Source organism: Rana temporaria, chromosome 8 (genome assembly GCF_905171775.1).
Source record: "Rana temporaria chromosome 8, aRanTem1.1, whole genome shotgun sequence".
Taxonomy (NCBI): Eukaryota; Metazoa; Chordata; class Amphibia; order Anura; family Ranidae; genus Rana; species Rana temporaria.
The window spans coordinates 154300351-154326355 of NC_053496.1; the positions used below are offsets into that span (position 1 = coordinate 154300351).

Here is a 26005-nt window from a genome sequence, read left to right on the forward strand (position 1 = left end):
GCCATCTTAAGTGTGGGCATCATGAAGCCAGACTGTATGACTTCCTGGATTTCAGCCTTGCAGATCTCAAACATGCTCAGTGCTGCACAAGCAGTGTCAGATCAGGTTTCAGCACCTGTGCTGTCCAAGTCACATGATTCTCTGAGACTGGGGAGTGCACAGACTCCTGGAAAGTTACACCCACTACATTCCCAGGAGTCTGTGCGGTGTAGGTTAGGAAGCATTAACCACTTACCCCCCGGAACATATTGCTGCCTAAAGACCAGAGTACTTTTTGCGATTCGGGACTGCGTCGCTTTAACAGACAATTGCGCGGTCGTGCGACGTGGCTCCCAAACAAAATTGGCGTCCTTTTTTTCCCACAAATAGAGCTTTCTTTTGGTGGTATTTGATCACCTCTGCGTTTTTTATTTTTTGCGCTATAAACAAAAATAGAGCGACAATTTTGAAAAAAATGAATATTTTTTACTTTTTGCTGTAATAAATATCCCCCAAAAATATATAAAAAAACATTTTTTTTCCTCAGTTTAGGCCGATACGTATTCTTCTACATATTTTTCGTAAAAAAAATCGCAATAAGCGTTTATTGATTGGTTTGCGCAAAAGTTATAGCGTTTACAAAATAGGGGGTATTTTTATGGCATTTTCATTAATATTTTTTTTACTAGTAATGGCGGCGATCAGCGATTTTTTTTTCGGTATTGCGACATTATGGCGGACACTTCGGACATTTTTGACACATTTTTGGGACCATTGGCATTTTTATAGCGATCAGTGCTATAAAAATGCATTAGATTACTATAAAAATGCCACTGGCAGTGAAGGGGTTAACACTAGGGGGCGGGGAAGGGGTTAAGTATGCCTGGGTGTTATCTTACTGTGGGGGGGGGGGGGGTGGCCTCACTAGGGGAAACACTGATTTTCTGTTCATACATTGTATGAACAGAAAATCAGCATTTCCCCTGCTGACAGGAACGAGAGCTGTGTGTTTACACACACAGCTCCCGTTCCCCGCTCTGTACCGAGCGATCGCGTGTGCCCGGCGGCGATCGCGCCCGCCGGGCACACGCACGGGAGTCGGGGGCGAGCGGGGAGCGCGCGCGCGCGCCTCCGGCGGCGCGCACGCGCCCCCTAGTGGCGGCTATACGATAGGACGTATAGCTACGGGCTCTCGCCCAGGAGAGCCGACCTGCCGCCGTATAATGACGGTGGCTGGTCGGCTACTAGTTAAGCACCTAGGTGCAGGAAGAGGGAAGATTAACTATTCTGCCTAGCAACAACACTTTGAAGGCATCTAAAAAAAATATTTTTTTTCGTAAAGGACTAATGACATCTTTTTAAAACTACTGATGTAATGTTATATTTATGGGTGGAACTCCACTTTAACTGTGATAGTTGGTAAGTGGGAGGCAGGCTTTTTGGGCTCCACAACAATGATCGGGCCCAAGGCAGCTGTCCCTTTTGTCCTGCCTTAAAGACGGCTCTGGCTATATAGCCATTTGAACAAATCTTAGTATTCTAAAAAAGGAAGGCTGCAGGGGATGTGTTGGGAATGAGGCCTAAAATGTTATTTATATTTTAGCACAGATGTCTAAGAAAATTATATTGGATTATTGGAAAATTCAAATAACTACAGATGGAAATGGAAAGTATATTTTAAATTCCACTAAATTGAAAAAATGGCTTGTCCAGCAATTTTACATGGTATAATTTTTTAAGATGGAATTTTTTCAGAAAATATTGTCAATCCTTAAAGGTTATTTTTAGAACATCACATATACAAGAACTTGATTGGCAGCTCCTGTAGCACTTTCCTAACAATTGTGAATGTGTTTTGTTATGTATAGGTAAAATTTCAGGTCGGATTGGCCACTTGGTATCCCTGTATTTTCCCAACATTATACAATATGAATGGATGATCACTACAAACTAAAGTTTTCTGTTTCTATGAAACCTAAGAGCGTGACTACATCACAAGTACAGAGATGCTCCCAAGTGCCTTTTAATGAATCCCTGAGGGAGCAAAGTGTAATTTTAATGAGATCAAGGAAGAAAATAACAAACAGGACATGTGACCGATTTGTAATCCTAGCTTACTGTTTAGACAAAACTACGCAGGTGATTATTACATGCTAATCTTGGTGAAGATTTTTTTACAGATTTAGTATTTTTAATGCTTTTTTCTGTTATTTCTTCCAGTACGTCTTCAAGATGCACTCTTTGACCAGTGAAGCTAATCTGCCCAGCTATGAAGCTTTACCAAATGAAGTACCTATGGATGCTCCACAACCTAATGTGTGCAGCAATCCTGCAGAATTTAATGTCCATTCAGTTCCTATGGGGTATGAAGTCCCCCCGGCTCCGCAAATGTGGAAAGTGCCTACTGTTGCCCCCCAGTGGAGCTTTTCTGCTGTCATACCTCAAATTACAGAGTCTTCAGCCTTTTACCAGACCTTTTTAAAGGCCAAGCCTAAAGCTCTCGGCGTAAGTATTAAATTACACATAATTATTTAAAGTAAAGATGTTTCGCAGTTTACATGTAAATCCCACTTCCCTAAGGAATTATTTCTGCATCTGTAATGAGTAGTTGGCATCGCTATTTTAAACAGTGCTTAGCACACTGGTCTTTTTTAAGTTACATTGAAAATTACTGCTTTCTGTTGGTCACATTGTGATACCTCATTTCACAGGAGGAAAACATCTGTCATTACAAAACAAGGTAAAGTCTAGGTGCAGTAAAGTGAATGACCCCTTGTTTCAGTTTCTAACCAATGAGGTAGTTACCTCCATAATAACCATGCTAATTGATGCTTTTGCAATGAGACAAAGCCAAAACAGAGCTAAAATGCTGGCAAGCAAACTTAGGCAGACTCTCAAGCCTAGTGGGTGTAGGGGATCTGGCCAGGAGGATTGGTTTACTTTCATACTCTCTCCGATTTAGATTTGATATGGATACTGTCCTCGGAAATAAGGGGGGTGAGAGTCCCTGACTCATTTACTATGGTGTATTATTTTGACTTGTACAGCTCCGTAAACAGATTTTTTTGTTAGCAAAGCAGATGTTGGAACTCCAGCACCATCTGGTGACTAAAAATGAGATTGATGAAATAATATAAAAAATATATTATATTATCCTAACTAAAATATATCTTACTAAAGTGGTTGTAAACTCTGCAAAAAACAACAAAACAACCTGCAAGACAAAGGCATAATGAGCTAGTATGCATTGCATACTATCTCATTATGAAATACTTACCTTAGATCGAAGCAGTTGCAGCGGCCCCTGTACATTGCTGGTATCGGCGACATGTCTGCTGGAGTTATTTCTGGGTTTACGGGCTCCGGCGCTGTGATTGGCCGAAGACGCCGGTCACGGCACAGCTACTGAAGGAACGGCACAAGCAAGCCGTTTCTTCAGTGCGCATGTGCCGATGGCGTTGGCACATGTGGGTACAGTGAATATCTCCTAAACTGTGCAAGTTTAGGAGATATTCATGGTACCTACAGGTAAGCCTTATTATAGGCTTACCTGTAGGTAAAAGTGGTAGTAAAGGGTTTACCAAGCACTTTAAGTCATTTATTCCTAACCATAATAAGGAAAAAATAGATACAACTCCTCCACACATTCCCTATTCTGTACAATTATTAGAAAAAAATATTTTCCATGGTAGTGCCCTTTAACGTAACTCAAAATTGCAAAGACAACTTAAAAATTTACTGATGGTACACGGAATGTCAATAGGTAGTACAACATATATGGCAGCTATAAAAGAGGTCGATCAATTAGAACTTTGATATGTGGATATGATTAATCACAGGTACTGTAAGAGGCCCGGAATTAACCTAATGCCCTGTACACACAATCTGTTTTCCTGTTGGAAAAAGTCTGAGGCCCCGTACACACGACCGAGGAACTCGACGTGCCAAACACATCGAGTTCCTCGTCGAGTTCAGTGTGGAAGCCGCCGAGGAGCTCGGCGGGCCGACTTTCCTCATTGAACAATGAGGAAATAGAGAACATGTTCTCTTTTCGGCCCGACGAGTTCCTCGACGGGCTCCTCGCTGAAAAGTGTACACACGACCGAGTTTCTCGCCAGAATCCAGCTCCGACCAAGTTTCTGGCTGAATTCTGCCGAGAAACTCGGTCGTGTGTACGGGGCCTGAGAGCTTTTGGTCGGGAATCCCGACCATGTGTATGCTCCATCAGACTTTTTCCAACGGAAAAACTGCTGGAAAAAGATAGAGAGCAGGATCTCTTTTTTCCTGTCAGGAAAAAAAACTGATCGGAATTTCCGATCGTTTGTACAAATCCCGACGCGTAAAATTCCTACGCATGCTCGGAAACAATTTGACGTATTCTAAGAAGCATTGAACTTAATTTTCCTGACGCATTCATGGCAGCACACACTGGGTTGTGACTCCGCCCCCACAACCTGACAGGATTGGTTAGCTATAAATTTGAAGGGGAGTCGCCCCACACCATTCTCTTTTTTAATCGTCACCTGACAGATTGGACAGACAAGCAAGCATGCCTCTTACCGCAAATCGCCCCAGCAGGTTCAAGCCTCTCCTGTTTGGAAGTCCCTCCTGTACAGTCTCTAAAGGAGCTTCTATGGAGGGAACACCGTTCTGGTGGTCTCAGGGGCGCAAACAGCAAGTACTGGCAATGTGACAAGCTTTAAGCTTAAATTTTCGCAGTGGTCCCCACTTCTATGTCATTTGGTTCCTAATTGTCCATAATGTACCTATATTTCTTTCTTATCATTTTAGACCAAAGTATGGCCTTTTTCTGAGATTCTCCTGTCCTCCGGCAGATCCCCTCAGTGTATGTGCGCTGCCGCGTCTGTCCATCGCTCTGCGCATGCGAGCAGCAAGGTGATGACGCCGGCAGCTCCTCTGCCCTCATCCAAGATGGCACCGGAACGATCGGACCGCTTCTGCGCATGCGCGCGTGTGTCATCAGCACCGCGAAGGCGGCGCCGAATTTAAAAGCACAGCACACACTGCAATAGGGCTACAGGCTGCTGCTCTGCAGAGATTACTCAAATTTAAACACGAGGTAGTTTTTTTCCTCCTGCCTCTTTCCCTGGCCTGTTCCTATTAGCTTTTTCCCTATACTGCTCCTTTGTTTTTGCCCTGTTTTTAGTAGTATTGTCTCCTCTTCTCTCCAGACTGTCCTCAAGAATGTATCCTCTGCACCCTTCATGGAGACCACTGCCCTCGCAGACCACCATCAGCAAACGAGGTAAGAGGCCGTCCGTAAAAGGGAAGTAGAGAAGAGACAAAAAAGAGAGCCTGACCACTAACACTGCGTTCTTTGGCAGTCCTACCAGGTCAAGAGACGCAAGTTCGCGGCATAGAGGGAGATCAAGTCATGCGTCCAGTGGCAGAAGATCACGCAGAAGTCGCTCAAGAACACCCTCCCGCTATCATCGCTCAAGACGTAGCCGCTCCCGTAATAGCCGCTCCCGTCATAGTCGGTCTCACCGCAGACGATTACCATCATCTCGCCATGATCGGAACTACCATACCCGTCCCGCAGCAAATGTTTGCTAGGTATGCGGGGCTCCAGCATTGCCAGGAAAATTGGCTTACCGTACTTGCTTCAACGAAGCAACCAAGGAGAAGGAGCCGGACGCCAGAGTAGCGACAGGGCTCATAAGATAGTCGCCACGAGAGTCAATTTTGGGAACTATGGCTCCGCCAATTAACTATGCTACCCCAAGCACTTCACCAGTACCCTCTCACTACACACAGGCTTCAGAAACCCTCTCTGAAAATGAAGAATGCGAGGCGGCGTCAGGGTTCCACTTCTGCTTAATCGAACCATTTGCTCGCTCAGTCAAAGAAGCAATTGGCAGGAAGATGAGACAGAACCTGAGAAGATTCGGAAATATTTTCCAGAACTGAAGAGGGATCCTGAATCGTTTCCCTTCATAGAGGAACTGGAGGACCTCATAAAAGATGAGTGGGAGAGATCGGATAAACGGCCTAGTCTTAGCAACAAAATTGCAAAATTGTATCCTTTAAAGGAGTCTAAAATCAATTCCCCGATTAATGCACCCACAGTCGATTCATCTTTAAAGCGACTTGCCAGACACGTTACCCTGCCGATCAAAGACGTAGTTACCTTCCGGGACGTACTTGATCGCAAAATCGATCTTGAATTAAAAAAGGCTTACTCCACGGCAGGAGGCGCTTGTAGACTGGCTATCACCACCGCCGCAGTAGCCAAAGCTATCTCTGCATGGGCAGCTAACATTGAGAAATCCCTCCTAAATGGAACTGACCAGGAGAAAATAATTTCCTCCCTACAGGAGATTAAACTGGCAGGCGACTTCATGGCCGGAGCATTAGTTGACATCATTAGATCTTGAGCAAAGGCTATGCTAGCCTCAGTTATGGTCAGAAGGGCTTTATGGCTGAAGCCCTGGATAGCTGATGCAGCATCAAAATCGAATTGGTGCAAAATTCCATATGACGGCTCAAACTTGTTTGGCGCAAAACTGGATTCAGCCATCTCCAAAGTCACGGGAGGAAAAAAGGGGCTAATACCCTCCGATAGGAGACCTAAAACCCAGAAGGGTCCTGCTTATAGGCGCAATCTTCCCAACAAATACAGGGATGCTAGGTCCTATCGTCCCAGGAGGGAGTTCAGGAGGGACTGGAAAAATTCTCGACCCTCCTTTACGAAGGTACAGAAGGTCAAGGCCATCACGGCTGGGGACCAACAGAAATCTTTTTGAGGATTCGCCCGCCCACCCAGCTCAGGTGGGTGCCAGGCTCAAGAACTTCGCTCAAATATGGTCAAGTCACATATCAGATCCATGGACATTATCCACTATCAAGATCGGACACAAATGGAGAATACATTCCAGCCTACCAAGATACCATCTTCCCCAGACAAAAGAAGGCTACTTCTGCAATATGTAACAGAATTGATACAAAAGGGGGCAATCGTAGAAGTACCGCCGCACCAAAAAGGGAGGGGGTTCTATTCCCCTTTATTTTTGGTACAAAAGAAGACGGGGGAATTTCGTCCAGTCCTGGATCTAAAGAGGCTCAACAAGAGGATGAAAATAGAAGCCTTCAAAATGGAAAGCCTTTAGTCCATTCTATTGGCGGTGAACCTGGGAGACTGGATGTTATTGGTAGATTATCGGACGCTTACCTTCACGTCCCGATCCATCCCGCCTTCCAAAAGTTTCTTCGGTTCTCAATCAGTCAATGTAATTTCCAATTCCGGTGCCTTCCATTCAGCATCTCCTCAGCACCCAGGACATTCACCAAAGTTCTCCTACCCCTGATCGCACTTCTCAGGGAGAAGGTGTTTCGAGTCCATCATTATTAGGGGTGCAACGGATCACAGTTGATCCGTGATCCGAACGGGTCACCCCCGTCGGATCGGAACACACTGTGATCCGCGGATTGCCACGGCTCCGGAGCTAGGCCGAAGCCGCAGCCTTTCCTAATGTTACGGCGGCAGCTCCGGAGCTAGGCCGAAGCCGCAGCCTTTCCTAATGTTATGGCCGCGGCTTCGGCCTACATCCGGAGCCGCGACCATAACGCTAGGAAAGGCCGCGGCTTCGGCCTAGCTCCGGAGCCGCCGCCGTAACATTAGGAAAGGCCGCGGCTTCGGCCTAGCTCCGGAGCCGCGGCCATCTTGGTACACCCGGCGGCGGCCCTTCTCTGTTTACACCCACAGAGGAGGAGCCCACACTCGGGGAGTGTCTGTTGGTACTAGCTGGGGGGGGGTCAGTCACTGTATTGAGAGCAGAGTGGGTCACTACTAAATGAAGGGGGCCCCGGTCACTCTACTAAAAGAAGGGGGGCCCGGGTCACTGTACTCAAAGAAGGGGGGTCACTGTACTCCAAGAAGGGGGTCACTGTACTCCAAGAAGGGGGGTCACTGTACTCCAAGAAGGGGGGTCACTGTACTCCAAGAAGGGGGGTCACTGTACTCCAAGAAGGGGGGTCACTGTAACCGAGAGGAGGGGGGATCACTGTACCGAGAGGAGGGGGGTCACTGTACCGAGAGGAGGGGGGTCACTGTACCGAGAGGAGGGGGGGGGTCACTGTACCGAGAGGAGGGGGGGTCACTGTACCGAGAGGAGGGGGGGTCACTGTACCGAGAGGAGGGAGGGGTCACTGTACCGAGAGGAGGGGGTGGGTCACTGTACCGAGAGGAGGGGGGGTGTCTGCACCGAGGGGGTACTATAGTTGGTGGGGGGGGGACATGTGGATATTACAGGGGGGGAGATTTTTTTTTTTTGCCGATCCGAAAAATTATCCGATCCGTGACTCCTGATCCGAGGATCGATCCGATCCGTGAGTTTTTTGATCCGTTGCACCCCTAATCATTATCTGGACGACATACTGCTTCTGGCAGAGAATCGGGAAACCTTGACTCATCACCAGAAGTTATTGCTCACGACCCTGCAAGACTTCGGGTGGCTAGTCAACTGGAAAAAGAGCAGTCTCCAGCCCACGCAAGTCATGGTGTTTCTAGGGGCAGAGTTGGATACCAGACTGAACCGTGTACAACTCCCTCAGGAGAAGCTGAAGCCCTTAGTCCAGAAGATGCAGAACCTGTTATCATCCAGACGCCTGCCGGCCAGAGCCTGCCTCAGTTTTCTGGGGTCCATGTCTGCAACCATACCCATGGTACAGTGGTCTCAGTGGCACATGCAAGTCTTACAGAATTCTTTTCTCAGACAGTGGAACGGAACATCAATGCTCCAAACCATTCACATCTCCAGTTGGGTAAAACAATCAGTATGGTGGTGGATGCACCCATTCAACCTCAGGAAATTCAGACCGATAGTTCCAGAAGTAGTAACATCGGATGCCAGCCAGAGGGGATGGGGAGCACATTTTCGGGACCAAGCAGCCCAAGGCCAGTGGCACTTTCGAGCTCAAGGCATAGTGTTGAATATTTTAGAGCTCAGGGCAGCCTTTCAGGCTCTCATGACCTTTGCACCTCTTCTAGAGGGGAAAAGTGTCCTTATCAGGATGGACAACAAAGAATCTGTGTCATATATCCAGAGACAGGGAGGCACCAGGAGTCGCACGCTTCTGGAGAAAGTTCGCCCCATATTGGAATGGGCCCAAGTGCACCTGTTAGATCTGAGGGCAGTATACGTCCCGGCAGCACAGAATTTGTTGGCCGACTACCTAAGCCTGAGAGACACTTTCGAACAACGAATGGTCCCTGAACCACCATGTATTCTCCATTCTTACAAAGACCTGGGGAGTACCAGAAATCGACCTAGCGGCCACGCCGAAAAACTCCAAGTGTCAGAGGTTCCTGTCCAAAACCCACTTTCCGTCAGCCGAAGGAACAGACTGCCTAGTCCACCCATGGAACTTCAAGCTGGGGTACATTTTCCCTCCAACACCTCTGATTGCGAAATTCCTGTCCCGGCTTCGGAAGTCCTCAGCCACGGTTATAGCAGTAATACCGTTCTGGCCGAGGAGGCCATGGTTTACGACCCTGTTACAACTCAGTACGCAGCCTCCAATCCATCTACCAGTAACCAGGGATCTGCTATATCAAGGGCAATTCTTCCATCCAGCCCCAGAGAGGCTGCATCTGACAGCATGGAAGTTGAGAGGGTTATGTTAAGGGAACAAGGATGCTCCCAGGAAGTAATATCGACCTTTATGCAAGCTAGAAATAGCTCCACTAATACCACCTACACTAGAATCTGGGAGAGGTTCATGTCGATGTCACAGCAAAGAGATTGGAATCCTATCTCACCAGAACCATCTCAAATTCTTGAATTTCTTCAGTCAGGGCTTAACAAAGGCCTAAGCTCGGGTACACTGAGGGTTCAAGTAAATCGTTGTATGGTCTTGGTCACCGTGCTGCTGCTCAGTTTCAGGGTCTTGGAAATCTTCTTATAGCCTAATGCAATCTTTATGTAGAGCAACAATTCTTTTTCTCAGTTCTTTGCCATGAGGTGCCATGTTGAACTTCCAGTGACCAGTATGAGAGAGGGAGAGCTATAACACCAAATTTAACACACCTGCTCCCCATTCACACCTGAGACCTTACGACACTAACAGGAGGGGAAATGGTTAATTGGGCCCAATTTGGACATTTTCACTTAGGGGTGTACTCATTGTTGCCAGCAGTTTAGACATTAACCACTTGCCGCCCGCCCATTACAGATTGACGTCGGCAAAGTGGTTTCAGAATCCTGACCGGACGTCATATGACGTCCTCCAGGATTCGTCGTTATTGCGCGCCCCTGATCGCGCCCCTGATCGGTACTGCTGCTTGTCCCCCGGACACAGCGCATACCCGATCAGGGTAAACAGCCAATGAAATTGGTTGTTTACCCACAAGATCGGCTGTGTCTAATCACAGCCGGTCACATGGCAAAACAAAGCAGAGGCGCGCCTAAAGCGCGCCGCTGGAGGCACACAGCGTGCCGATCGGGGATGGCGCTTGTCCCTTGGACATAGCCCATCCTCGATCAGGGTAAATAGCCAATGAAATTGGTTGTTTAGGCATGTGATCGGCTGTGTCTAATCACAGCCGGTCACAAGTATAAACAATGTGGCGGTTTCCAGGGATCTCTCCTTCTCTCTCTCACACCCCCAATAAAGAGAACCTGTAACACTGCCATCAGTGCCGCCACCAGTACCCTCTGGATCTGTCACAGCCCAACTGTCACAGCCCATCTGTCACACAGGCCACCAACGGTACCGCCATCAGTACTGCCATCAGTACCACTATCGGTACCACCATCAGTACCGCCATTGGTACCGCCATTAGTACCATCATTGGTACCGCCATCAGTACCGCCATCGGTACCATCTGGATCTGAGCGTCCATCTGTCACAGTCCATCTGTCACACAGACCACCAACGGTACCGCCATCAGTACCGCCATCAGTACTGCTTTCAGTACCGATATTGGTACCATCTGGATCTGACAGCCCATCTGTCACAGTCCATCTGTCACACAGGCCACCAACGGTACCACCATCAGTACTGCCATCAGTACCGCCATTACTACTGCCGCACAGTCCCACCATAAGTACCGTCACACAGGCCATCAGTAACCTGTCATTACCCTCACACAGGCCCGCCATTAGTGAGCTTTCAGTAGCACCACCAGTACCGCCATCATGTCTCAAAGAATGTACACACCTGAGGAGGCATATACCATCCTCACCATGTCGGATGATGAGAGCAGCGGGGAGCTTTCATTATCCGATTCTGGTTCGGAATAACAGTCAGTGGAGGGTAGTGGATCGGAGTCCGAGTCAGCGGAGGAAACCATCCCTCCTAAAAGAGTAAGAAGATCAGGACCTAGATCCGAAGACCTGCCTACCACCAGCAGTGCTAGACCCCAGGAAGAGGAGCCCAGTACCAGTACTGGAATTACTCATCCAGCCCAAAGAATCCGGGCCCAGTCCTACCTTCCTGATGCACTGGCAAACCCTTTGTGGTTGCCTACCAACTCAGGATCCGCTACAATCCCCCCTTTCACCGCACAGCCAGGTGTGCAGCTCAACACATCAAATTTTTCCAAATTGGACTATTTTTATTTGTTTTTCCCCAAAGATTTATTGCAGTACATGGTGGACCAAACAAATCTCAATTCAGAGCAATTTATTGCTGCCAACCCCAATTCGTCCTACGCCTGTATGTTTACTTGGCGCCGTCTCACACTAGAAGAATTCAAAATGTTTTTGGGCCTTGCTTTTAATATGGGGTTTTAAAAAAAAAACGAAACGCATTCCTACTGGTCCACCCGCCCCATACACCACATGCCCATATTTTCTGCTGTCATATCCAGGACACGGTTCGACATGATAATGCGTTTTCTACATTTCAACGACAATTCGCAGTGCCCTCCCCGAGATCACCCCAACCATGACAAATTATATAAGCTTCACCCCCTAATAAATTATTTTACCAAACGATTTTCTGAAGTGTTTCTGAAGTGTTTATCCCCAAACCAAAATATTTGTGTAGACGAATCCCTTATCCACTTTGCTGGCCGGCTGCATTTCAAGCAGTATATACCAAGTAAGAGAGCCAGGTATGGGGTAAAAAAGAATAAATTGTGCGATCTAGCCACTGGATATGTGCACACATTTCGTATTTACGAAGGCAAAGATTTCCAGCTCCAGCCCCCTGATTGCCCCACATATATAGGAACCAGTGGTAACATTTTTTGGGACCTTGCATACCCCTTGTTCAAAAAAGGCTACCACTTATACAGTATGTAGATAATTACTACAGCAGCTTGCCCCTTTTCCGTCACCTGTATCGTGAACAAACCCTGGCCTGCGGTACCTTCCAAAAAAATAGGAAGGGGTTCCCACAGAATTTGCTATCAAAACAGCTACAAAAGGGGGAAGCCGCATTCATGAGGAATGAGGAGGTGTTGGCCATGAAGTGGCGGGACAAGAAGGATGTTCACATGATGACTACAATCCACAATGACAACTTGGTGGAGGTTCAGAGAAGACGTGGCCCCGTAGTAAAGCCTGAATGTGTTCATGAGTACAATATGTACATGGGGGGGGGGGGTGGATTTAAACAATCAGATGCTACAACCCTATTTATCAACCCGAAAGACAAATTATTAGTATAAGAAAGTAGCATTTTATCTGTTTCACATGGCCCTGTTCAATTCATTTGTCTGCTATCAAAAATCACCCGAAAACCAACCTACCACCTACCTCAAATATTATGAAGACATTGTCACTGCCCTGATTTACCAACAAGGACCCGCCCCAGGAAGCATTCGCTCTGATAGTGTCAGTCGACTTCATGAACAACATCTTCCCTATAACATTCCCCCCACAGATTTCGGAAGAAGACGTCAAAAGAGATGTCGTGTATGCTCAACTGGAGGAGTTAGAAGAGATACAAGTTATCATTGTCCCGATTGTCCCTCCCAACCTGGCCTGTGTATCGGTGATTGCTTCAGAATCTATCACAGATCCATCAGATACTAGTTCCCCTTATTTGTAACAGACTGCCATTTCCCCCTTTCTAATACCTGTGCCTGCCTGATACCATGTTTCTACCCTCCATGTAACTGACCCTGGCCTGTTTACCGACAATGTCTTTGCCTGCCGTTTTAACACCTTACTGACTCTCACGTGCACCAACCTCAGCCTGTTTACCGACAATGCCTTTGCCTACCGTTTTAACCACGTTTCTGACTTCCATGTGTACCGACCTCGGCCTGTTAATCGACCATGTTTTTGTCTGCCACTTGGACTGATCTTTTGCCCTTCTACTTTAGTACACAGGGATCTCACATATGTGAGGGGCTCCAGAATAGCGTTCTGAGTACAGAAAATCAGTTTTTGGTTTTCTGTTTTTCCAGAACAGGGTCTGGTTGCCCGGAGGCTTCAAAGAGATTTGGGTGGGAGAAGCCTCTACCCCTGTCCCCCTGGCCCTAAGCTTGATGGTCCTTCCTGCTGCCTGGACCAATACTTTGGCTGTGCTGACCATATCGCTGCCTGTAATGACTCAGGACTTTATGGACTATGTTTCTTTCTGCTGCCTGGACCAATACTTTGGCTGTGTTGACTATTTCTCTGCCTGCTGCCTCTACTGACTATGAACAGTATTTCTGCATGGACATCTCTGCCTGCTGCCTGGACCTGTGCTTTGGCTGTGCTGACAGTATCTCTGCCTGTCTATTTCTGCCTGCTGCCTGGACAATTGCTTTTGCTGCCACTGACCACATCCCTGCCTGCTGCCTGGACCGATGCTCTCCTCTGTGGACCACTGCACTACTAAAACCACAGGTAATCTTTTGTTATTTGGTATGTACCTGCTATGTGTTAGATATATGAAGGGCCTTCAAAAATGTGATTGGTAGTCAGAAAATGATATGTGTAATTTTATCCTGCTAGAATGCCTGGAGGTGCTATTTGGATGTTGGGCCTCTGTATATGGTCAGGCTGTGTAAATGTCTCACACATGTGGTATCGCCATACTCAGGAGGAGTAGCAGAATGTATTTTGGGGTGTCATTTTTGCTATGTACGTGCGGTTTGTTGGGAAAAATTGGCAACTTTGTGTTAAAAAAATGCGTTTTCATTTTTTTCCCATGTTTTCTGAAAACTTCTGGGAAAAAATGAACAATTCAAAAGACTCATTATGCCTCATAGATTATACGTTGGGGTGTTAGCTTTCCAAAATGGGGTCATTTTGTGGGTGTTTCCATTGTCCTGGTGCTCCAGGGCCTTCAAAATTGAGATAGGTCATCATGAAATTATATGTGTAATTTTGCTCCTAAAATGCCTGCAGGTGCTACTTGGATGTTAGGCCTCTGTATGTGGCCAGGCTGTGTAAAAGTCTCACACATGTGGTATTGCTATATATAGGAGAAGTAGCAGAATGTATTTTTGGGTGTAGTTGCAAATATGCATATGCCGTGTTCAAGAAATAACCTATCAATACAACAAATTTGCATAAAAAAAAAAAATTAAATAAAAAAAAAATAAACGTAATTTTCCCAAGAATTGTGTGAAAAAATTACAAATTCGAAAAACTCACCATGCATCTTACTAAATACCTTGGACTGTCTACTTTCCAAAAGGGGGTCATTTTGGGGGTATTTGTACTTTCCTGGATTGTTATTGAATCAAGAAATGAGATAGGCCTTCAGTACATCAGGTGTGATCAGATGTGATCAATTTTTAGTAATTTTCACCCTAACTTGTAGACTCTATGGGGCAGATCCACAAAGAGAGTACGCCGGCGTATCTACTGATACGCCGGCATACTTTAAAATTTCCCACGTCGTATCTTTGTTTTGAATCCTCAAATCAAGATACGACGGCATCTGGGTTAGATCCGACAGGAGTACGTCTTCTACATCTTAGCTATTTCTGACGATACGATATGCGGCCGTCGCATTTTTTTACGTCGTCTTTTTTCGGCATATAGTTAAAGCTGGTATTTGGTGGCGTACTCAATGTTAAGTATGGCCGTCGTTCCCGCGTATAATTTTAAAAATGTAATTTAGTTTGCGTAAGTCGTCCGTGAATCGGGCTGGACGTAATTTACGTCCACGTCACAAAAAATTACGTCCTTGCGACGTCATTTAGCGCAATGCACGGCGGGAAATTTAGGAACGGAGCATGCGCAGTTCGTTCGGCGCGGGGACGCACTTCATTTAAATGAAACACTCCCCCTATTCGCCGATTTGAATTACGCGCCGTTACGCTGCGAGAGATAGACTACGCCACCGTAACTTACGGCGCAAATTCTTTATGGATTCAAACCAAACTGAAGTAAGTTACGGCGGCATAGCGTATCTCAGATACGCTACGCCGGGGCAGATATTTGTGGATCTGCCCCTATAACTTTCACACAGACTAAATAATATCCACTAACTTGGGTTATTTTTTACCAAAGATGTAGCAGTATAAATTTTGGCCCAATTTTTTGGAAGAAAATTTACTTTTTTTGCAAAATTTTACAATAGAAACTAAAAAAAAGTGTTTTTTTTTTCAAAATGTTTGCGTTTTTTCGATTATATCGCAAAAAATAAAAAACTCAGCGGTGATTAAATACCACCAAAAGAAAGCTCTATTTACGAGAAAAAAATTATAAAAATGTTGTTTGGATACAATGTAGTATGACAATCAAAGCGTGAGAGCACTGAAAGCTGAAAATTGGTCTGGGTGGGAAGGTGTTTAAGTGCCCTGTATGGAAGCGGTTAATGGCTGTGTGTTGAGTCATTTTGAGGGGACAGCAAATTTGCACTGTTATACAAGCTGTACACTTACTACTTCACAACAAAACTGTGAGGGGTGTACTTACCTCTGTGAGATTATATATATATATGTATATATATATATACACATACACACACAGTATGTATAAAACTGTCTTCTTTCTTCTCCAGATTGTTATTATTGTGGCCGGCCTCGTGCAGGTTGCTTTGGGGATCGGTTTATTTTTTACTACGTTTTCCATTTCTTTGCCCAGCGGAATCCCCTTTTGGGGACCTATTATTGTGAGTACTGTAAGCAACTCCATGAGTCCCAATTTTCAATGTATATGAATGTGGCTAGATCATATTATTGTATTTTATACTTGTGATTGTACCTCAAAGCGATGTTTAACCCAAAACGTACTACTGTATATTGCAGCTTACCAGTCATTAAATGTGGTGGCTGCATTTGTTTTCTTTTTTTTAGGCTTTTTCCCTCTGTGATCTGGCCAGGAACACATATCCTGTATCAGAGTGCCCACACTCTGGATGAAGAAGCATAGGGGCACCTTTGGACAGCATCATTGTTAATCTGGGGTGGGGGGAGGGGGTGGTAGATGTACTAGTAGATGTAGATATACTAACAAATTGAAGCCAAACTCCAGCTTACCCTACAGTTACATCATGCAGGCTTTTTTGTTTGGGGGGAAAAGGGTTTTACATAAATACAAATAAAATCTGATCATTGAAAGCAACCCTGTCAGTGGTACAGTAGATGGTTTGTCTAATCCGCTATCAATTCCAGTCTCACTGTGCCCATCAAATGCAGCCTCACTGTGCCCATAAATTGCAGCCACTGTGCCCATCAATTGCAGCCTCACTGTGCCCATCAATTGCAGCCTCACTGTGCCCATCAATTGCAGCCTCACTGTGCCCATTTATTGCAGCCTCACTGTGCACATCATATTTAGCCTCACTGTGCCCATCAATTAAATCCTCACTGTGCCCATCAATTACAGCCTCACTGTGCTTATCAAGTACAGCCTCACTGCACTATGATTAAGCACTGAAGCACAGTGCGAAATGGGTTAGCCTTTTCCTGATTGTTTGCTGTGGCGTGTGATGTTCTGTGACCAGTTTTAATAAAAAGGAACGTTTTTGGAGTGTGGCTGTCCCAGCTTCTTCTCTTCAATTTTACAGCCTCACTGTGCCTGTTAAATGCAGCCTCACTGTGCCCATCAATTGCAGCCTCACTGTGCCCATCAATTGCATCCTCACTGTGCCCATAAATTGCAGCATCACTGTGCCCATCAAATGCAGCCTCACTGTGCCCGTTAAATGCAGCCTCACTGTGCCCATCAATTGCATCCTCACTGTGCCCATCAATTACATCCTAACTGTGCCCATCAATTACAGCCTCACTGTGTCTATCAATTACAGCCTCACTGTGCTCATCAAGTGCAGCCTCACTGTGCCTATTAAATGCAGCGTCACTGTGCCCATCAAGTGCAGCCTTACTCCTACATTCCGCAACTCGGCGGTTGAGGCTCAACAAACTCGTTTTGTGGGTGGAAGCCTTGATACAGCCACAGTTACCTGATTATTACATTCCCTATGTCTTTGGCTGACTTAACTGTTTTCCTCTTGTGAATGTTGTTATATATGTTTGTATGTCCTTTTCTTTTATGGAATTACAAAAAAGAAAGGACTGGTGCACTACTTTATATTTTTATCTCTAGTGAATGTAACCTGAGATGTATTGCCCTGTTTTTCATATATAAAGGTTTTACAAAAAAAATTCAACCTCACTGTGCCCATCAATTGCAGCCTCACTGGGCCCATCAATTGCAGCCTCACTGTGCTCATCAATGCATCCTCACTGTGCCTGTGTAAGAGAAAGACTGGAATGTATTTGGCGCACATACGCGCATTCTTAGACAGCGGCAGACTTTCCGGACCATTGGCGCGCATGCGCACGCACTTGGGACACAACGGCCGCTCCAGAGCGCTACTGCGCATGTACGCGCATGGGGTGTTCCTAATATTTCCTGGTACCTATTTAAAGTGGGCTCTGACGTCCAGGCAGTGCTGACTAGTCTTCAGCAGTGCCCTGATTTCCTGGCGCTTGTGTATTGTGCTGGATTCCTGTTGCTGACTTGGCTTTCCCTGACTTCGTCTCTGGACTCTGATACCTTCCTGATTACTTGGTTCCTGATCCCAGCTATCCATTGGCTCCGCTCCTGCTGATTCCTGTGTACCTCGCTGCCTGTCTGTTATCGAACCCGGCTACCCATTTGACCCTGCTTCTGCTGATGATTTGGTACCCTGCTGCCCGTCTGTTAACCGACCCAGCTAGTCATCTGACCTCTGCATCCTGAAAGTTCCAGCAAGCTGTTTATCCAGAATCTGCAAGTGGGTTGGAGTTCCCCTTAACTCTGCCTGGTTCCTCAAACACTACTTGTGCTCTGTACTTGTTCATCTGCCAGTTCTACAAGCAACACTTACAGGCACTCGTGTTCCTCCTAACCTTAACCGCCATCTGTCTCACCCTCAGAGGGGTTTGGGCTGGAGATACAAGAGAGGCCAACCTCATCATATCAGACTCCTACCAGGTATCCTACCAGGTATCAGACTCCTACCAGGTACGTGACAGTACCAGTCAGCCCGGAATGGAGTCTGAAAGGGAGGCCTCTCCACCAAAGGACATTCTTGAAACAATTTCTGCACTTACCCATATTGTGCAGAATTTACAGAGGGACCTCAGTCGCATGGATGAGCGTTTCTCGCATGAATAAAATGTTGCACCAGCTCGTGCCTCTCCTTCAGTCGCAGATGCCTCTACTCAAGTTGAGTCAAGTCCATTCCATGGAACCACTCCTCCTCCTGTTCCGGAACCTAGGGTGCCTATTCTCGAACAAATTTCCGGAAATCGTGAAACGTTTAGAACCTTCCGGAACTCCTGTGAACTCTATTTCTCCCTGCTACCTGGACCTTTGTTTCAGAGAACATTAAGGTGGGATTTGTAATCACACTTTTATTGAATGAACCACTTTCCTGGACTCATCACCTCCGAGAGCTGCGTGACCCTGTTCTGGCTACCACCGATTCTTTCTTCTCAGCCATGGCTCAATTATACGCCGATCCCTTTTGCCAGCAGTCTGCAGAATCCAGGCTTGGCAAATTGCAGCAAGGGATAAGGCCTGTTGAGGACTATATCACTGACTTTCGTGTTCTAAGTGCTGACACCCAATGGAATAGTCCTGCTCTTCGTCACTGGTTTTGTTTTGGTCTTTCCGACACCTTAAAGGATGAACTAGCCAGAGTTGAAATCCCAGCATCTTTGGAAGATCTGATTATTTTGACCATTTAGATTGACTGCCGATTACGTGAAAGACAGTCTGAGAAAACTGAAGGAATCCTTTCTGTGGCTTCAAGGCCCGATCTGTCTACTGCACCTCCCAGCCAGAAGGTACAGCATAAGGCAATACCCAGAAGTTTTCCGAGAGCACCCCTTTCCCCCGGCTGAACGTCTCCGACGACAACGTGCCAACCTGTGCCTCTATTGTGGGGAGGCAGGTCACTTTGTACGGACTTGTCCTGCAAGGACCGTCAGAACCAGTCCCCAATGGTTCCATATGGAGCATCTTTCTGGAGAGGGTCGGTCACAGGTTTCCCTCTCAGTCATCCTTCAGTTTGCCGGGAAGACACTTTCTGTGTCAGCTATCATAGACTCTGGGTCTTGCAGTTGTTTTGTGGATTCCACATTTGTTTCTCTGCATCAGCTTCCTGTGTGTACCAAGAGACAAGCATTCCATGTTCACTTGGCTGATGGCTCCGGGAATTAAATCAGGCCCGGTCACACAAGAGACTGCACCTATTTCTTGTCAAACTCCTTCTGGTCACAGTGAATTCCTCCGGTTGGATGTCATAACCTCGCCTATGTTCCCCATTATCCTTGGCATTCCGTGGTTAAGGGCCCATAACCCGCACATTGACTGGCCTACAGGAGTTGTCACCTTTTCCTCCAGCTACTGTCTGGCACACTGTTTCCCAGAAAGGACTGTTAGCACCGCTCCTCTTCTGAGCCTACAGCCCGCCCCAGAAACCATTAAATTGATACCCTTGGCTTACCATGAATATCTGGACGTGTTTAACAAGAAGGATGCAGACACCCTTCCACCCCATAGGACATATTATTGTCCTATTGAGCTGCTACCAGGGGCCAAGATTCCTTTTGGTCGAATTTACCCTCTCTCTGAACCTGAACTGGAAGCCCTACGTGCCTATATCGATGAAAGTTTGGAAAATATGTTTATCCGGCCCTCCATGTCACCAGCAGGTGCCGGTATCTTCTTTGAGGAGAAGAAAAATCACCCCTAAAGTGGAGGGTCACCCTAAAACAATTATCTAACATTATATCCAGCATACTGACGACATGTACAGTATGCTAAAGTGACAAGTGCTTCCGCGCTAATATAGATCCTTAATATTCAATAACCTCAACAAAATATATACAGTGCAGCAAAACCTAGCAGTGTTTACCATACACAAAAACAGGAATCAAAATAGTGAAAGTGATTCTGCGCAACGTATCTCACATCGCAGTGACACACAAAAATAAACACAATAAAAAAGTGAAACACAATAAAAATAAATATTACACTGAGTAGTCCGTGCAATAAAGTGATATAAGAGAGCTAATCCCACTCAAATATTGAAACAAAATATAAGTGCAAACCAAAGTCCAAACTAAGAACCAAATAAATGGTAAATTGAGTGATGTGGAAGAAAACAAGTCCTTAAGTGAAAATAAAAATGACAAATGAGAGCTGCCAGATGATATGCTAAATGATGCTGAATCCAGTATTTAGATATTGACAAGCAGATGATAGATCGTATCCTTCACTAGGCTCACAAGCCTCTTACCTCCAGGTAGATATAGATGAGCATCGAATCTCTCACACAGTGGCAATCCTCTATGGGTAATTCCTGTCCGTTCACCCCTTGAGCTGGCACCGCGTCTCTTTCATAGATCCGTATAGTACTCCGCCCAAATAAATAAAAAGGAGAGAGGGAGAGAACAGAGAGGAGCCTCCGATGGTGAAGTACAGTAAACCAGGGTATAATTTATTCAAGGAAAAGACCTGTGCTTACATTTAAAAGTAACAAACGTGCAGCAATTTAAAATGAGCCGCGTTCACAGCGCCGGCTTACGTCACTCCAGGTGTACGCCAATCCCTACGCGTTACGACACGGGGTCACGTGTCTTCATCTGGGGCATCTGATTGGCGAACATTCTACTGTTTATGTATCTGAGAAAACGGAAATAGTATCGCCGCCATTTTATTGAAGTCCAAATGCTATGTATATTATAACTATCTAGTAGGACACACTGCATTGGAATGGCATATCTCCACCTGAAGATATAATTCAGCGATACACATCTCCATGGTAACTAGATGATACAGAGTGGCTAAAATTCAAGATTACATCGTATATACCGCTACATGTCGGACAACCATACATATATCATTACAAGTTAAAAATTCTATATTAAAAATGTGTATATATATCTCCGCAGCGTGAGGGGGAAAAAAAGGGAAATAGCCATCCCCATCACGGAAGTGTAAACGGTGGGGATAGAGCCCTCTCAAACACCTATACTGCGGGGAATAAATATATTGTATATATACAGGTTCATCAAAATAAATAAGTAGTGATAACAATCATATTGGGGACGAACCTATAAAGTGTCTAATATCCCGAAAGGGCAACTTATTAGAATAAGAAGGAACTGCACGAAAGAGAGTGACTACACATTACAAGCAGACATGATTGACATGAGGTTTAAAGAAAAAGGCTATGAAGGGTCATGGGTGAAAGATCAAATAGATACTGTCAGAAAGCTAGATAGGAATTTGATGCTGCAAGATAAACCGAAAATACATCAACAACAAAGTGCACCGGTTCTTATTCTAGACTATAACTCCCAATACAAAGATGTGGCCAAACTGATTGGGAGACATTGGCACATCTTGAAGGGAGATAAGGATCTAGGGCAACTACTTTCAGAAAAACCGAGGATAGTGTACAAGAGAGCACCAACTTTGAGAAACCTGATTGTGAAGACAGTAGTTGAACCACCACCAAAACCAGGCTATACCTTCTTTTCAGGAAAAGGTTTTTATCCATGCAAGAACTGTAATGCATGTCGGAAATCACAGAGGTTCCAAAAGAAACGTACTGAGTTTGTAGCGACAAACACAGGTGAAACCCATGTGATTAAAGACTTTATTGGATGTCACACTGAGGGGGTTGTATATGTGCTACAATGTAGCTGTAACCTCCAATACGTTGGCAGAACCAAGAGGGCCCTGAAGGTTCGGGTCAGTGAACATGTGGAGAACATAATAAAAGGCTTTTCGAAACATAGTGTTTCAAGGCACTTTGATCAAGTACATAACTGTGACCCCACCCAATTACAATTTTGGGGGGTAGAAAAATACAATCCCTCATGGAGAGGGAGTCACAAGATTCGTACAATTAGCCAAAAGGAATCTAAATGGATTCATACTATGCGTACACTTGTACCGGGTGGTATGAACGTTGAGTTTGATCTCAACTGCTTCCTTAGTAACTTTTGATCGACCTATTCTAGTTCTCCAATATACTAAGTCGTTCTGTGTATGTTTGCTTTCTCACAATTTGAGGGAGATTAGCTTTTACATGATGATAGAATAGGAATACCTGTTTATATATATAGATTGTGGTTATGTGATGCGACAAACCAGGTGTGCGACCACCATTTTTATATATATATTTTTTTTATATATATTTATGTATATTTTATATATAGATATTTATTATTTGGATTATATTATTAATTTTAATATTTTTATATACTTATTTTAATATCGCGTTTATATTACGCTTAGTGTTTGACGAGTTTATTAACTTGTCCTATTTTAACACTTTATAGGTTCGTCCCCAATATGATTGTTATCACTACTTATTTATTTTGATGAACCTGTGTATATATACAATATATTTATTCCCCGCAGTATAGGTGTTTGAGAGGGCTCTATCCCCACCGTTTACACTTCCGTGATGGGGATGGCTATTTCCCTTTTTTTCCCCCTCACTCTGCGGAGATATATATACACATTTTTAATATAGAATTTTTAACTTGTAATGATATATGTATGGTTGTCCGACATGTAGCGGTATATACGATGTAATCTTGAATTTTAGCCACTCTGTATCATCTAGTTACCATGGAGATGTGTATCGCTGAATTATATCTTCAGGTGGAGATATGCCATTCCAATGCAGTGTGTCCTACTAGATAGTTATAATATACATAGCATTTGGACTTCAATAAAATGGCGGCGATACTATTTCCGTTATCTCAGATACATAAACAGTAGAATGTTCGCCAATCAGATGCCCCAGATGAAGACACGTGACCCCGTGTCGTAACGCGTAGGGATTGGCGTACACCTGGAGTGACGTAAGCCGGCGCTGTGAACGCCGCTCATTCTAAATTGCTGCACGTTTGTTACTTTTAAATGTAAGCACAGGTCTTTTCCTTGAATAAATTATACCCTGGTTTACTGTACTTCACCATTGGAGGCTCCTCTCTGTTCTCTCCCTCTCTCCTTTTTATTTATTTGGGCGGAGTACTATACGGATCTATGAAAGAGACGCGGTGCCAGCTCAAGGGGTGAACGGACAGGAATTACCCATAGAGGATTGCCACTGTGTGAGAGATTCGATGCTCATCTATATCTACCTGGAGGTAAGAGGCTTGTGAGCCTAGTGAAGGATACGATCTATCATCTGCTTGTCAATATCTAAATACTGGATTCAGCATCATTTAGCATATCATCTGGCAGCTCTCATTTGTCATTTTTATTTTCACTTAAGGACTTGTTTTCTTCCACATCACTCAATTTACCATTTATTTGGTTCTTAGTTTGGACTTTGGTTTGCACTTATATTTTGTTTCAATATTTGAGTGGGATTAGCTCTCTTATATCACTTTATTGTACGGACTACTCAGTGTAATATTTATTTTTATTGTGTTTCACTTTTCTATTGTGTTTTTATTTTTGTGTGTCACTGCGATGTGAGATACGTTGCGCAGAATCACTTTCACTATTATGTACAGTATGCTGGTATTTTTTTTTCTTCGCCGTACGTACCGTTTAATTGTTATTTTCACCCCAGCTTCCGGGTTCTGATTCCCGCGGGACTGGGCGTTCCTATTGAGAGCTTAGATGATTGACGTGTTGTGAAAAACTTCCCATGGCGCATAAAGCTTGTGCGAGTCTGCGCTATACGGCGCCTGCGCCCGCCGTGTAGAGCTTACTGCGCAGGTGCCATATGGAGCCGACTCGCAGGTCGGCTATTTACGGAAAACTGGTGACGCGCTTTATGTGCCATTGGAAGTTTTTCACAACACGTCAATCATCTAAGCTCTCAATAGGAACGCCCAGTCTCGTGGGAATCAGAACCCGTAAGCCGGGGTGAAAATAACAATTAAACGGTACGTACGGCAAAAAAAAAAAATACCAGCATACTGTACATGTCATCAGTATGCTGGATGTAATGTTAGATAATTGCTTTAGGGTGAACCTCCACTTTAAGACCCTGCGTTGATTACCGGGATCTTAATAAAATTACTGTCAAAAACTGGTACCTCTCTAAGTCTCAGGCAAGTAACAAGAAGTTCTTCGACAGGAAAAGAAGGGGCAACCTGAATCTAGAACCAGGGGATAAGGTCTGGCTGTCCATGACTAATCTAAAATTAAGCTGCCCTTCAAAGAAACTTGGTCCAAAATTTTTGGGTCCTTTTCCTGTCAAACGGAAAGGTCAATACAGTAGCTTTCGAACTGGTGTTACCCAAGAACCTGAAGATACATCCAGTATTCCACGTTTCCTTATTAAAACCAACCATGCCGAATCCCTTCTCTAACCGGGTTTCTGGAACCTCTCCTCCGGTGCTCATCGAACAAAATGAGGAATTTGAAGTGGAGGCCGTGTTGGACTGTAGACGTAGGAATAACCAAACACAGTTCCTTGTTAAATGGAAAGGCTATGGGCCTGAGGAGAATTCTTGGGAACCAGCTTCTAATGTACATGCCCCAAGACTGGTGGAAGCCTTTTTTCAACATCACCCAGAAAAGAGAACCCTGAGGGGCATCCGGAGGCTGCCCTTAAGGGGGGGAGGCAACGTAAGAGAAAGACTGGAACGCCTTTGGCGCACACACATGCGCATGCGCGCATTCTTAGACAGCGGCAGACTTTCCGGACCATTGGCGCGCATGCGCATGCACACGGGACACAACGGCCGCTCCAGAGCGCTACTGCGCATGTGCAACGGATGGCGTGCACGTGCAGGAGGCGTTCCTAATCTCTCCTGATGCCTATTTAAAGGGGGCTCTGACGTCCAGGCGGTGCTGACTGGTCTTCAGCAGTGCCCTGATTTCCTGACGCCCATGTATTGTGCTGGATTACTGTTGCTGACTTGGCTTTTCCTGACTTTGTCTCTGGACTCTGATACCTTCCTGATTACTTGGTTCCTGATCCTGGCTATCCATTGGCTCCGCTCCTGCTGATTCCTATGTACCTCGCTGCCTGTCTGTTATCGAACCCGGCTACCCATTTGACCCTGCTTCTGCTGATGATTTGGTACCCTGCTGCCCGCCTGTTAACCAACCTGCTAGTCCTCTGACCTCTGCATCCCGAAAGTTCCAGCAAGCTGTTTACCCAGAATCTGCAAGTGGGTTGGAGTTCCCCTTAACTCTGGCTGGTTCCTCAAACACTACTTGTGCTCTGTACCTGTTTATCTGCCAGTTCTACAAGCAACACTTACAGGCACTCGTGTTCCTCCTAACCTTAACCACCATCTGTCTCACCCTCAGAGGGGTTTGGGCTGGAGATACAAGAGAGGCAGGTACGTGACAGCCTGTCAAATGCAGTCCATCAATCAGCATCACTGCACCCATCAATCAGCATCACTGTGCCCATCAAAATGCAGCATTACTGTGCCCATCAATCAGCGTCACTGTGCCCATCAATCAGCGTCACTGTGCCCATCAAAATTCAGCCTCACTGTGCCCATCAATCAGCATCACTGTGCCCATCACAATGCAGCCTCGCCGTGCCCATCATTCAGCGTCACTGTGCCCATCAAATTGCAGTCTCACTGTGCCTATCAATCAGTCTCACTGTGCCCATTATAAAGCAGCCTCACTGTGCCCATCAATCAGCGTCACTGTGCCCATCATAAACCAAA

The 26005-nt window shown here is 45.4% G+C and overlaps 1 protein-coding gene across 1 annotated transcript in view; it reads left to right on the plus strand.

The window, feature by feature from the left end:
• The first annotated feature begins 1911 nt into the window (after positions 1–1911).
• Positions 1912–26005, plus strand: part of LOC120910454 (membrane-spanning 4-domains subfamily A member 4D-like) — a 119109-nt gene continuing 95015 nt past the window's right edge. The window contains exons 1-3 of the mRNA XM_040322210.1: positions 1912–2118; positions 2200–2484; positions 15898–16008. Coding sequence (XP_040178144.1) covers positions 1912–2118; positions 2200–2484; positions 15898–16008 — 603 coding nt within the window. The remainder of the gene's footprint in view (positions 2119–2199; positions 2485–15897; positions 16009–26005) is intronic.